The sequence below is a fragment of the Tachypleus tridentatus genome, chromosome 13 (assembly GCF_004210375.1).
Source record: "Tachypleus tridentatus isolate NWPU-2018 chromosome 13, ASM421037v1, whole genome shotgun sequence".
Taxonomy (NCBI): Eukaryota; Metazoa; Arthropoda; class Merostomata; order Xiphosura; family Limulidae; genus Tachypleus; species Tachypleus tridentatus.
Genome location: NC_134837.1, coordinates 191,995,527 through 192,010,648, shown reverse-complemented (window position 1 = coordinate 192,010,648; position 15,122 = coordinate 191,995,527). Strand labels below are relative to the sequence as shown.

The 15,122-nt window shown below is 32.3% G+C and overlaps 1 protein-coding gene across 1 annotated transcript in view; it reads right to left on the bottom strand.

The window, feature by feature from the left end:
- Positions 1-13,783, bottom strand: part of LOC143240900 (ATPase family AAA domain-containing protein 2-like) — a 76,511-nt gene extending 62,728 nt beyond the window's left edge. Inside the window, exons 1-5 of the mRNA XM_076484144.1 lie at positions 13,505-13,783; positions 5,440-5,547; positions 2,943-3,301; positions 2,456-2,609; positions 1,137-1,229 (exon numbers count right to left, since the gene is read on the bottom strand). Coding sequence (XP_076340259.1) covers positions 1,137-1,229; positions 2,456-2,609; positions 2,943-3,179 — 484 coding nt within the window. The 5' untranslated portion in view covers positions 3,180-3,301; positions 5,440-5,547; positions 13,505-13,783. The remainder of the gene's footprint in view (positions 1-1,136; positions 1,230-2,455; positions 2,610-2,942; positions 3,302-5,439; positions 5,548-13,504) is intronic.
- Positions 13,784-15,122: the final 1,339 nt, after the last annotated feature.

Here is a 15,122-nt window from a genome sequence, read left to right as displayed (position 1 = left end):
CACCTGTTTGAATTAGTTAAATGTTGATCATGATAAAAATTTACGCTTGTGTTATGAGGCTACACAGTTATTTCAGTTATTTTGATTGTTTAATACACTTATGAAATAATGCTGCTTAATATTATAATGAATGACAAAATAACTAGCTATATAAAAAATACTAAACTCAGACCAACTGGATATAAAAGTATTAGTGAGAAACAAATTGCCAGTATGCCATAGAACTCTATGAATGCTACATTTAAATCACTAAAACAGTTACAGCGTAACTCAGTGACAAATCTAAGAAAACTAAATGATTCAGACTGAAACAAAAAATTGAATATTTTAACTTTTGTAAAATGGCGTTACGTATTAAATCGTAACATTCAACATTTTGAGTTTTTTTACAGACATAAAACGTAGAATCACTGACTATATACTTACATAGCATAAATGTGTTTTGTACATATTAGTCATACAATGTGCAGCATCCACTTCAGCTACACATACACTGATCTTTAGTAAGTGATGTTATAAAACAAAGTATGGAGATACACTGGTATTTTCAATTTAAACCCAAGCAATTTCACAAGCTTTAAAATGCAGAGGATGGACTTTTACAGTTCAAACTAAAAGTGCATGATGGTTACAAATGATACATATTATCTACTGGCTTTGTACAGTGTTACTTTCGAGTTTCATGACTCAGTATTTTATGTAAAAAACTGTGTGCTTATTAATTCTAGGATTCTTAATGGAAATTTAATGTAATTCTAGTTTATTGTAATATTTACATTTCCTTATCATTAAGCGAGTTTCAATGATAAACTGTTGTTTTAGTAAATCAAATGGTAAGATCATATTCTGTATCAAAGTACTCAAACTTCATTTTTGATCACTTGAAAGAACCTTGTGTGAGGTAAAAAAAAAAAAAATGTATTTTTATGTACAACTTACACAAAATATAAGAATATTTTTAATACAGGAAGAGATTCCAATGTTGATTAGGCTTCATTCAGCAGTGCCATTTTCTTCAGCATTTTGGTTACTTAAATTTCACAGACAACTGTCAACTTGGTTACTGACATATTAGCTAGATAATGTCCATTGTATGATTTATCAATGCAATTCCTCAAAGTTTGATTGTCACTCACCAATTGGGAACTGAAATCTATCCGTTACAGGTTTTTTCTTTCGTAAATAATACTTTTGGGGCTGAGAAATATCATCATCCTGATAGTCTCCTCCTGTTAAATATATAAGACCAAGGTTACAAGCAAGTTTAAAACTGGACTACAAGTACAATAACAGAAAGTACCTGAAGAACATTTTATTGAACACCTACCCAAGTTAAATATTACAATTGGCATTTTGCACTCTTTTGCAACATGTTTAATTACTGCATAAAATACAGGTCCTACTACTCAAAGTAAAACGATTTTTTTTTAATTTTAACACATGCATAAATGCATTTCAAATGAGGGATGTATGAAAAAGCATATTAAGTTCAAATTCAAGCAAAAAACACAGAATATGCATGACAAATGTTGGATATAACTTATACAAATTGTGTTAATATAGAAACAATTTACAATTATATACAAGTTATTTAAATTACAAAACCAAACAACAATAATGTAAACAAAGAATGTATAATGACTTGTAGAGCATTTTTAGCAAAAGTGTGTGCAAAAAAAGATTACAGAATGCTTCTTTCTATGGCAGTGCTAACTGCTTCTAAAAACAAAACAAAAAACAAAATTAATGAAAACTATTATTGTAATTTAGTTGTAACAGGCTGTTTTTGAGACTATATTACTGTTTGTTTATTTGTTGATCTTTGCATAATGCTATTCAAGGATTACCTGTACCAAGCCTTCCATAATTTTGAAGAGACAGAGTTGTTAACACTATCCACTGCCAACTTTTGGAACATTCTTTAGAAATAAACAGTGCAACTGACTATCACACTATAACACCTTTACAACTGAAAGGACAAGCATACCACAGGGTATGAATCAATTACCCTTGCTACTAAAATTACTTACAAATAGAAGATTTAAATGAGCAGATAAATTATTATCCATACAGTGTAAGCACTATATTAATTTCAATTGTTTCACCAAGTAGCAATGAACTGAATAACTGATATAATTTGACTAACTTTTTTTTTTTTATATTACTGAATTATTTTTTCAACTTATTCAGAATTATTAGAGATTAATAACTTGAAAGTTAATTGTGTTTGTATGATATACTAAAAACTATATTTTTCTTCAAGCCACCTGTTGAACAGAGAACAACTTGTTAATCCTTGCCAAGTCCCATATCAAATCTCCCTTAAAGCTACTTCACAAGTATCTTTTATTTACTTATAATCAAGCAAGTTACTACAGCACTTTTTTTTTTTGTAATATGCTTAAGAAACTTGAGTTGCCACAGTGACACATATATTGCCAATTTCAGCTCTAACCTTCTGACTCACTACCGTCTTCATTTTCCTCATCTTGCTGGTCAGTGTCTTCTGTGTCTGCCATGTTGGCAATCTCATGCTGTTCATTTTGGTACAGCCTATGATTTGCTTTTTCTCTCTGTCTTTTAACTCTTGAATACATGTCTTCAAACTCCTACATCAAGAAATAACAGCATCAGATTAACAACATATATTTTAATAATAAAGATAGGAATACAAACCATGGGTTAGTTAACTTTTGATACTTTTATACCTCAAAACTAAAGATTTTTTTCTACCAAAGTCATTATATTCTACATGAGGAACATGTGGACAGACAATGAATTTTAATCCAAGTATGGTACAATAACAGTGTGTAAATAGATAAACTCTCAACTTTCATGAATGTTGGTCATTCACTTATTCTTAGCTATGTAGGTATTTGCTTTTTAAATTGAAGTATAAATAATATACAATCTAACCAAAACCTAAATAGTATTTTGCATACCACACTGGCTGAAGTAAGGCCCAAACGACGTAATTCGTAACTTCGCCTAACCACCCCATTTTTACTTTTTGTTATTGGATTTTCTTCTCTTCTGTCACTAGAGAATAAGGCATCAAGTTTGGTAAGCTCAGGAATGCCAGATGTCAAGAGCCATTTCTGATTTAGATTGTCATATAACAATTTTTTCTGACGAGTACTACGACGAACACCTGTCTCACCATCCAAATCAACATTCATAAACCTGGAATCATAAGAGTGACCAAAGCTGTCAGCTGAAGTTTCAATTTCTTTAGATTTGTGAATTTCACAATCAGATCCTCTGTGTTGCCTCTGCTGGGAGTGCCGAGCAGTTTGCTGTTCTGAAAAGTTGAAGCTTTTAAATAACCAGACTAAACTCTATGCAAATATTTTTTTAGAAATTTCTACAGAACTACATATAATTTGAATACACCAATTCACATATTAATCTTCCACAAGGTATTAAAAGAAGATGAAATTTCCTGGGCATTAAAAAAAATATGAATATATTATTTTAAATTAGATCAACCCTACACAAATATCTAATGAAGATGAGTCTACTGAAAATTTGTTGAAAGTGATTCAATTTCAAATCTAAACTTGCCAGAACTATATATGGTTTAAGGATAGCTATTTGTTTCCACCCTTAGTCAAACCTTAATGAGTTGAAACTTAAAAACTTCATGCAAGACATTCCTACTTTTCTGAAGAAACTACAGAAACTGAAAAAAAGATTGACTAACTCACTATTGCATAAAACATTTCATCAAACAATTATATAAACTGCTAATAATTGTAAAAGAAACTGTAAAACAGTCTAATACTTTTAACAAAATATGTTCATTGAATATAATTCAATACAACCATGTACACTTTTCAAAATCTATTACAAATTATTTTATCCAGTGTGGTTACAGTGCTCACACCACATTTTCTTAGGTCTAGCCACCTCCAGTCACATTACAAGCATCAAGTTGGATACATGTCATTTTCTGGCAAGTAATAATGCTTAAATACTTAAAACACTCACAAATATTCCTCCAATCCTAGTTTAAAAAATTTTGCATTTGTTTCTTGTGGCTCTTAGAATAGTCAAATTAAATTCAGTTATAATTTAAAAGAAAAAGACAAGTAGTTAATTAAAGCTATTCAACATTTATGCCTATTTAACATACTGTTTATTTCCAGTTTCTTTTACTTATCTTTGCATCAACAGGTATATATGTACATACACCACATGGCCAAAAGTATGTGGACACCCCCTTCTAATTAGTAGGTTTGGCTATTTCAGCCACACCCACTGCTAACAGGTGCATAAAATTAGCAGCAGAATGGGTCATACTGAAAGAGCTCAGTGACTTTCAACATGAAACTGCCATAGGATGCCAACTTTCCTACAAGTCAGTTCATAAAATTTCTGCCCTGCTGCCCCAGTCAACTGTAAGTGCTGTTATTGTGAAGTGGAAACGTCTAGGAGCAACAACAGCTCAATCACGAAGCAGTAGGCCACATAACCTCACAGAACAGGACCGATGAGTGTTGAAGCACATAGTGTGTAAAAATCGTCTGTTCACAGTCGCAACACTCATTACCGCATTCCAAACTGCCTCTGAAAGCAATGCCAGCACAAGAATTGTCTGTCAGAAGCTTCATGAGATGAGTTTCCATGGCCAAGCAACTGCACACAAACCTAAGATCACCATGCTTAATGCCAAGTGTTGGCTAGAGTGGTGTAAAGCACACTGCCATTGGACTCTGGAGTGATGAATCATGTTTCACTGTCTGATGGGTGAATTTGGGTTTGACATATGCCAGGAGAACTACCTGTCTGAATGCACAGTGCCAACTGTAAAGTTTTGTGAAAGAGGAATAATTGTCTGGGACTGTTTTTCATGGTTTGGGCTAAGTTCTTTAGTTCCAGTGAAGGGAAATCTTAATGCTGCAGCATACAATGACATTCTAGAGAATTGTGTGCTTCCAACTTTGTGGCAACAGTCTGGGAGAAAGCCCTTTTTTGTTTCAGCATGATAATGACCCTGTGCACAAAATGAGGTCCATGAAGACATGGTTTGCAGAAACTGGTATGGGAAAACTTGACTGGTCTGCACAGAGCCCTGACCTCAATCCCATTGAACACCTTTGGGATGAACTGGAATGCTGACTGCGAGACAGGCCTTCTAGCCCAACATCAGTGCCTGACCTCACTAATGCTCTTGTGGCTGAATAGGAACAAATCCCTGCATCCATGTTCCAAAATCTAGTGAAAAGCCTTCCCAGAAGAGTGGAGGCTGTTATAGCAGCAAAGAGGTGACTAACTCCATATAAATGCCCACGGTTTTGGAATGAAATGTTCAACAAGCACATATGGGTGTAACAGTTGGGTGTCCACATACTTTTGGCCACATAGTGTATATATTTAAGAAACCTACATTTCATTGTGAATAGATTTTACACCAATTTAGAATGGGGTTGCACTTACTTGAAACTGATGACTCCGCATAATTTATTTCAGCTGGGGTGATGAAGACAGTTTCCTTCTGCGTTTCTTGAGAGGTGCAGTGTAACCACTTTCATCTGTGTCATAACCCTGTAATATAAAACATCACTGATAATATCAAAATAATTATAAATAAAAATGTTTAAGGAATATAACTGGACCACTTCCAGAACACATGCTCAACAAATTCTTTAAAAATGTGTCAGGATGAAATTGTTTGAATCATGTATTCACAGATTTGTTTGTAGATAAACATTTTCATAATGGTTTTGAAAGATAAGCAAAAGTACATGATCTGTACTATACAATGAAAATATTCCACTGGAATGAAGCTGGATATACTTCATTAGTGTTCAAAGTTTCTATTCAGAAATCTTAATAACCTTACTCTTTTTACATGAAAAAAAGCAAAACTTTACAACCAGGACCTCTTGTTAAAATAGCTGATGCTCTACCATACAGCTGCCCATTGGTATAAGACAATCATACAAATTCAAAATATGCTATTGTTCAGGCATTGTACAGGCAGTAAAAAACAAAAGGTACATAATTTTGAAACTACACTGTCATCTTGATGTTAAGTACTATTGAAATATAAACACATCAACTGTATTGCATATAAACATACCTAATGGTCTGTGGATACTGTACATCAAGCTTGCATAATCACTTCTGATACTATAAGAAAACTCTACACTTGACACAGAAAACAATAACAAAAAAAACCAAACAAAAAGATACTTAAAATTACATTCTACCATTTTTAAGGTTGTATTCAAAGGTTTGTTCACAAGCTAGGAATTCAAAAAATAGTTTTCAGCAGTCAAAGGTTCTTATGATGGCATTCAACCAATGTCAGGTGTTTTTTTTTTCCCTCTTGTTAACTGTTTGACAATATTTGAATATCAATCACAGATTAAATGTCACTCACATGAGAAAAACAAAACATACACCCAAAATATTTGATGCAAGCAGTTACTTCATAGCACTGGAGCAAAGCCTTACAGTAAAGCACAGTTATGTTTTGCAGCTACATCACTTTTGTATTTAAAATACAAGCAATGACAGATCAAGTACAAAATATATGCTAATACTACCTTTAATTAATCAAAAAGAGACTGTTTACCTACATGGAACACTGAATGTTAAATAGAGGTGTTTTGCTCTAGACAGCTATAATTCATTTAATTTGCTGCAACAAGCAGTTCTTGTATGTAACCTTCAGCATCAAATATTTGTGTTATTTTAGTTTACTGAAAATATAATGAGTTCTATCCTACATAATATTTTTAAATGTGAATATTTTATTTCACTTACGTAGATTTCTTGTTAAGCAAGTTTTCATTCTGATATAAACTAGTAGTTATGATGTCATCATCAGCAGACTATGAAAGTTAGTACTAATGAAGGTTCAAGCTTTGTTCATATATATGTTACAAACCTTTCAAAGTCAAAATCTATCCTTTATTATAACCCTACACATTTCTAAACTAGAATCTATAAGAACATTTAAAAACTTTTGTTTGGGCCAAGAAAATAGTTCCACTGTTCCTCATCCCTGCCTATCCTCCACAACCACTGCCTTAACTGTCGTTATTGGAAGAAAAAAGCATTCTCACCTGATACACAATACACTATGCACAGGACCACTATATTATAGCTTGATGTTAAGAAGTGTAAATTTGCTTGTTATTTAGCACATGAAGATTATTTTAACTTGCTCAGCAAGCTGTTAAAACATTTATGATATCATGGCATTTTTGTGCCTCTCTTTACTTTCAGATGGGCAAAGAGCAATTCCATAAAATATATCAGGCCTTCAGCCCTTTCTCTGGGCTATTCCAACAAATTTGTGTTGGGTCAATTGAGTCATTTCAACAGTCTGCAGCCAAGCTACAACATTTGATATCAATACAGGCATCTGTGGGTCAGTCTATAAAGACTAGTTTTGGTAGATATTAAACTACCTACTCATGATGTCTGCAAGAAGTTTGGTTCAATGTGAATTGAGAAGAACAGCAACATCCAGTACAGAAAGCTTTGAAATGATTATGATAAATCAAAGCTGCAGACACAAATAAATGGTTGGTAAATCACATAAAAATCCCAAGAAACAACCAGGAAAAGCTTTCCAATCTTCTAGTTGATTTTTCTGAAAAAAAAATTGGATGTGGTATGACAAGAGTAGAACATGTGGTAAGACCATTTTCTCCCACTTTGATGCCAAAGGTATACTGACAAGTATCATTCTAACTTGGAAGCATGATCAACCTTTACCTTTATTTCTCAAGTTTCATGTGTACAACATCCCAAAATGAAGCAAGCACAGGAACCATCAAGTGATTAATGCATTATGACTCTCCAATGAGGCATGTTGTAGATCTGAGACAAAGTATTTTCACTTGTTTGATGCAGCTTTCTTAATACAGTTAGTTGCATGAGTCTGTCTCCAGGATTACTACACTGACTGACGACTATTGAACATACTGGAGAAAGCTTAGTTTGATTCTGGAAATATTCGTGTTCTACCAATAGTTACAGTAGTTGAGCAGCAATTTCAAACAACTGAAAGTGCCGTGAAAGAGATGCCATGCTATGAAATAATATCAGTCAATGACTCTGTGCAACTGATAGAATAAAGAATTACGAGCATGTTCACAAGTTGTTAAAAAGCTTAACAGTTCCTACTGTTTTGTATATAGGAATCTTCATATCAAACCTTCGAAACTACCATTTACTGTGAAGAATTCCACATTATAATCCTCAACACTGGTACGAATGAAAATGTTAAGATTATTGATCAAATTTTAACATACTTTACCAACCTTCCATTCACATGCTTTCAGGAAAGTACTTATGGACATAGAGCAAAAGGAGCAAAATGTCATATGTTCTCATGCCAATGTGTTGTGAACTGACACATTCATTTTTTTTTTGTTTTTACAAGTGTGTCACACGTGCCAAGCACTATTTTAAAAAAGTAATAATACATTATTGCACTCATGAACAATAACACCACACAAAGTTGTCAAAAGCTAGAATCACTACAATTGGTTTGGCCATGTGTACAAGATAAAGACAGCCAACAAAGATAAGAGTTAATCTCCTACCATACCACAAAGGCTACAGTAAGTTTTTGAATCTGTAAAATTTTCAGGAAAGAAGTTCTCTTTGATTTTCAAAATTAAATTAGATTAGATTATATAATGTTTTTCCTACTTGACGTGTGAAAAATTATTCTTTTAAAATTTGTTTAAAAATTAGATTTTGAATCTATTGACCAGGTTCATCATACATTTAATTAACATCAATTTAAAAAAATTTTTAAGTTATATTTGTTTGCAATATTATCATCTTGAATGCATCCGATTAAAATTTGAGTTTATACGGCCTGCTTAACAGTAATTAGATGACATTAGACAACCAGTACATTATAGAAATGGTAAATCATTACTTTTCCAAACAACAATTTGTAATCATAATGTCATTAATCTAAGACAGATATATTATATGAAAATGTGTACTGGTATCAGATTTAATTGTGACTGATAAATTTAGTGTATGTTACAGGTGATGTTACTGCTAATGGAAACTGAAGAGTCCAAAAACTGAATACTTTGACATTGTTGTAAAGTTTACCTTGCTGAATGCATTGCAGTGAATGAAATAAGTCACATCATTACCTTCTGTATGATGGGTTCAGTTAATGACGTGTGTCAAAAAGGAAGTTATCTACTCATGAAAAGACTGAGAGTCAGTTTCTGAATGGCTTAGTTTATAAGTGTGGGTCAACACTACAAGAGCTTAACCTCCCAGACAAATTTTCATGCATGTATATTCGAGATCAGAGCTGCTTTGAACTAACAGTAAGTTATGTTACTTTGCACAGATGAAATGTGGAGGAAGATGAAAATAATAAAATTTATTCTTTATGTTTGTCTGCAAAAAGACTAAATCAGGAAGAGATGTTCGCTTTACTGTTGTTTTTAACTGCTGTGCACTCACATTTTTTGTAAGTACATCTCAAAATGCTTTTAATGAGACATTGTTTGAAAAACTAAAAGAGCAAATCAAGTAAATGACCTGACCTTTCTCTTTCACAAATAGAAAAATGGGCGAGGGAGAACAAGAAATCAAGCTTGTCTGTTCTCATATGACTTTTCAAGCCTAAAAACTCTTCATACAATATCAATGGGCAATCACATATGAAATCATGTATCTAGTACATCATTAGCCCAGTTTGTAATGAGATTGATGCCAATAAGAAAACGAAAAGAAAAACATATCTTTCACTTTTTTATCTAACAATAAATTTACAAAAAATAGTGATGGCTTTGTAATAGAATCATTGATAAAGAATATTTATTAATGACAATAAATAACTTATCTTTACCTTTGCCACTATTTCATTTTGTTCTTCAATTAAAATTAATATAAATAAAATTTATATTACTATCTTACTTTCAAATTTCTTTATTTCTAAGAAAATATAATAGGCCATTATGATATCTGATTTACGTAAGAGAATCCACAAGCATATTTCAAAGATTTATACAATCACACATTAGATCAGTAGTTGGTTAAACAATATGTTGTTTCAAAATAATTAAGGTTAAGGTACAATAAAAATTGTTTTATAAACTGCATGTATAATAAATTGTTTTATTTCTACCATACACTGAATCAAATTGTCTACAAGACAGAAAACTATAGTGCAATTAATATTATGAAATAGAATGTACTACCTAGCATACAAACTAATTCATATAATGCTATATATGAAACATGGCAACAAGAAAAAAAATGTATGCTTGCCTCCTTGTAAACAAATTTTGGTTCTAAAATTAGGTTTGCAGTTGGAGGTTCAGTCAGAGTGAGAAAACAGACTGTTATTATACCTCACACTGACACTAACATGGCCACATGGGATGAATTGGGCTTCTAGTGATGTTTTTGTAACCGCACACAGCGACCACAACAGGGAATATTGAAGGTTAACAGAATTTTAATTTTTCAAAGAATTTCCAAGAAGCATCAGAACTTTGTTGGAAGTAAAGCTTACAGGATTTTAAAGAGCATTTATAGTCATAACAACCAAGTCAACAGAGGCAATTATATCTGAGACTATGCAATTCACCAGTTAGAACTCCTTTAAATTACTTCTTACAGTTTTGGTCTCCCTATCTAAACAATTGTTGCTAACCTATTAAGAAAAATTCAGAAAAGAGCTACTAGGATGGAAGTGTTGTCTTATAGAAATAAGTTAAAGCTCTTATTTTCTTTCCACAAGACAGAAAGAGAGAGATTTATTTTTATTGAAGTTTACAAGACTTTCCACAGAAAGACAACACAAGATGACAAAAGTTAAAATATGAGAACAACAAATGATTTTTTTTTATTTTTTTTGTAATAGTGAGCCAGGCTTACTGAATTAGTTACAATCAGCAGTGGTGACAACTAGTGTTTCATATAAATTTATGTATACGATATCAATAACTTCCTGAAAACATAGAAAGCAAATTTTTGTTTATTTTTTTTCAAGGATAAGTGAGCAGGGAAACTATAAAGGACCAGTGGTTATTTAAAAAAAAATTTAAAATAGCATCCCCACTGGTTGGCTGACCATTTGATATACAAAACACCATCTCAATTCACTTTAAAGAAAGAAAAAACTGTCTCACTTCCAAACACCATGAAATGTCTAAACTTACCCTCCCATAACTATCACATTGATCTTATTATCTCATACAAGTTTTTGTTTATGCCTTTTGACCAGTCAAGTGGTTTATAACAACTGCCATATAAATACTTGCATTCCCATACCTTAAAAAACATAGGAAATTTTAAAATTCCTCTTATAATGTTCTCCAAGCCTAAAAAGGTTTTAGTAATTCACCCTATATGATAGTTTCTCAACTAGAACCCTAAAACTTTTGTTCCCTATGTTTTTATTTAGATTATAATAATAGCAGTTAAGTTCATTTTTAATCCTACTGTATTTATCCTTAAATCTGACACCTTTAAACACATTACTTAGATTTTTATGCTTGGAATATCCCTCCTTAAAATTCATCATTGCTTTACCTCTCCAAAATATTTGTTTGTTCCCAATTTATTTACACTTTATCACTGCTACAGTTTTTCCATTAACAAAATTACATATTGGCATCATTTTGCATCATATAAATCACCAATTAATTAAAAAAAACAGTAATTATGTAAATTAATCTCACAAGAATAATTTCAGTTAACGAAAATAAATACTTCTGATTATTCCAGTTGTCCAAGTACTAAAAAACTTGTCATTATGACTTTATTATTATTATTTGTTATCAATTCAAGTCTGTTCAACTTTTGGTTGGTACAGCCTCATGGGTAATTGTAGCTTGTTCTGTGAATCATAATTCCTGTTGCTACCAAACTTTCATGCCCTTTCAACCATGGTGAGGAGTATTTTTGTTCCTTTGTAGTTATAGCAAAAGCTATATGGCAATGTCCCTGATTTTGAGTTACCAATCATACAGAAGGCACCTGACTAGCGACTCCCACCATTAGCTCTTTGGCTACTCTTAATAAATAGTAGGATAGACCATAACATTATAAAACCCCTACAGCTGAAAAAAAACGTATTTGTTAGCACCGAGTATCAAATTTGTGACCCTCAATTCCTCAGGCAACAAGTTGACCATATCAGTCAATTCTATTACCTAATACAAAATAGGTCAAAATATTGACTATGTGCTGTTATTTATTTACATTTTCTATGGTTGGCAATCTGAATATTAGAAATGGTAGCAGGTAGGTTTATCATAATGATAAATCAAAGCAATTAGAAAAAAAAGTCACCTGAGCTTCACAATCTGACAAAGAGAGCTACCTTAAAAAATTATCTTACAGAAATAGTCACTTGCAAAACTTAAGTTTTTTTGAAGAGATTACAAAATTGCCATGTTGTCATTAACATTGTGATTAACCAACTATCTTTTTAAAAAAGAAGTCTAGAATTAATGTTACATGATAAGCACATGAAGTCTTGAACATTCAAAAAGGTATTTTTTACAAATGAGTAATCACATGAAATAAGCACAAAAAATTTCAAACTTAGATACTTTGAGTACTTAGAATATGTGCTGTTCTTACAATGTTATGAACACCTAGTTTTATATTTCAATTTTCATTTTCTCTTTGGCTAACCATATATTAAAAATAGATTCTCCTATAAGGAGTCTTCCTATGTATTCAATAAGTAAATCAAATACAATTTCATACTTATTACATAAAACCTTTAAATGTAACAACTAATGTACAACCTTACTTAAGATAAATTATTCCTTCATAGGTGTGAAATTACTTTCAAGGAAACTTAACTACAAAACAAATATGAAAGTGTAAAAACGTTATATTATGAGGCAATGTCCTGCAAATAAAGGATGGGTATCATTTCAAAACACAGCTGCTATGTAAGCAAAGAATGTTATTGCGTTCGTGTTACTTTGAACTGAGCTATGTTTGATCTTTTAACTTAGACTGTTGAGATAACGTTTAGAGTCAAGAGCTCTTAACCTAACTGCTAGAATTCGACTATAGTTAATAAAAGTGTTAGGCCTACATCGTACTAAATTTTATATAATTTTAGACAATATTTTCTTGTATCAAAGTAAAATGGCCAAAATTAACCTATCACCAACACTGTTGTGTAAAGATTAAACAGCTCATCATGATACAAACAGCAACAAAGTGACAAGTAATAACTGCATTAAGCCTAATATTAGTCTTCACAAAAGAAATTCGTAGCTTCCCCAGGCAAAACCCATCGTTAGTCTATTCTAAGCCTAGTTTAAGTGATGTTTAATGACATTGCTTGTGCAGTAATTCAAGTATCTAATTTTAAAACTTATTTCATTGAGCAACATACGTGTAATATTTGTTTAAGTGAAAGCTAGACTACAGGTTAATATCAACAAATTATCTTTAAATTACGTTCAACCAGGTCGTTATTAGTTCTGCTACCAGTACTACACAATAAGTTGTCGCCAGGGTGACTTACGGGTATAACTCCAGCCTCAGGTTCAGATTCACTGTGCAATACAGGAACAGTTCTCCTTTGTTGACGCTTCCTAAGATTCCAAAGTAAGTTGTTTGGCAAAACACCGACACCCGATGTCTGATGCCTTGTTCTCACCATCTCGAAATAACACTTACACCTCGAGTTAACCTCACCACTCCAGCCTCAGCTGATTGTTCTAAGTGACATAACCTTAACCAAGTCAAAACAGTACATCATATATACACTACACGAATCGCGACAGACAAACTTTCCACAGTAGCGTTCCCTACGCCTCAGTGTTCAAGTAGCCAAATCACAATCTCTCATCCACGTTAATAAATAGGTCCTTTTAATTCAGTTCCTAGGTTGTCGGTTTTACAATATTTGCAATCGGTAATATATTAGATAAGATTTTAAAAGTTAACTTATGTTAAAATTTAATATTTTAAACAACAAATTATTATATTTGTACTTTATAATCTGCAAACAAAGAAGTGACACCAGAGAAGTCAAAGTGCCTCATAAATAGTTTGGCGCGAAATTCAGAATTTTGAAGAAAATTCACACACTAGATGGCAGAAATTAATATATCATCTTATTTCTTATCATCGTCTGGAAATTAGCAAGGATATGACGACAATATAAAGCGCCAGTTATTTAACAAAACACATAACAATATTATTAAAAAATTTCAAGCTGTGGTTCGATCTTCTATCAAGTCGACAAAACTTAAAAACTAAAAAACAGCATTCGTATAGTCAATAACATAGAATACATATTCTACGAAAATAAATAAATTCAAGATATCTTTTCTATAGTACGAGCTTTTTGTGTTTAATTTTCTTTTCTTTATAAAATTACTAAATTCATAAACGAGTGACGTGGTAAATATTGATAAGTTAATTGGATTTATTTAAGTTGTTATAGGAAATATGAGTTATTTAACACCAGTAATTTAAGGGTGGAATTACAGGTGACCTCTATACCTAAATAAATGCCCTTCTACAACCATATTTTTTTCGATTATATTTTTAACTTTAGTACAAAAATTGCTTTTATGGTTGGCTCTTTATTCGCAATAATTTTGTTTTGTTTGTTTTGAATTTCGCGGAAAGCTACATGAGGGCTATCTGCGCTAGCCGTCCCTAACTGAGCTGTGCAAGACTAGAAGGAAGGCAGCTAGTCATCACCACCCACCGCCAACTCTTAGGCTATTTTTCAACCAACGAATAGTGGGATTGACCATAACATAATAACCTTCCGTGGCTGAAAGAGCGAGCATGTTTGGTGCGACGGGGATTCGAAACCCGCGACCCTCAGCTTACTAGACGAACGCCTTAACCACCTGGCCATACCTGGCCAATTTAGTTTTGTTCATGGGCAGAATAAGCAGCAACTACAAAAAACCCAAGCACCTCAGCTAAATTACGTATCTAGATCTTGATGTACTAATTGGAACATAATATTTGTGCTCACTGCAAAAAACCGATACTTTTTGCTTAATGTCAAAATATGTTTTCTAAAATTTTCATTAGTTCGCCTGTCATTCTTCAAAGGGGTGGTTACAACGTTGAAAGAAATATAATTTATATGTATGATTGGCGATTTCACAGAAATG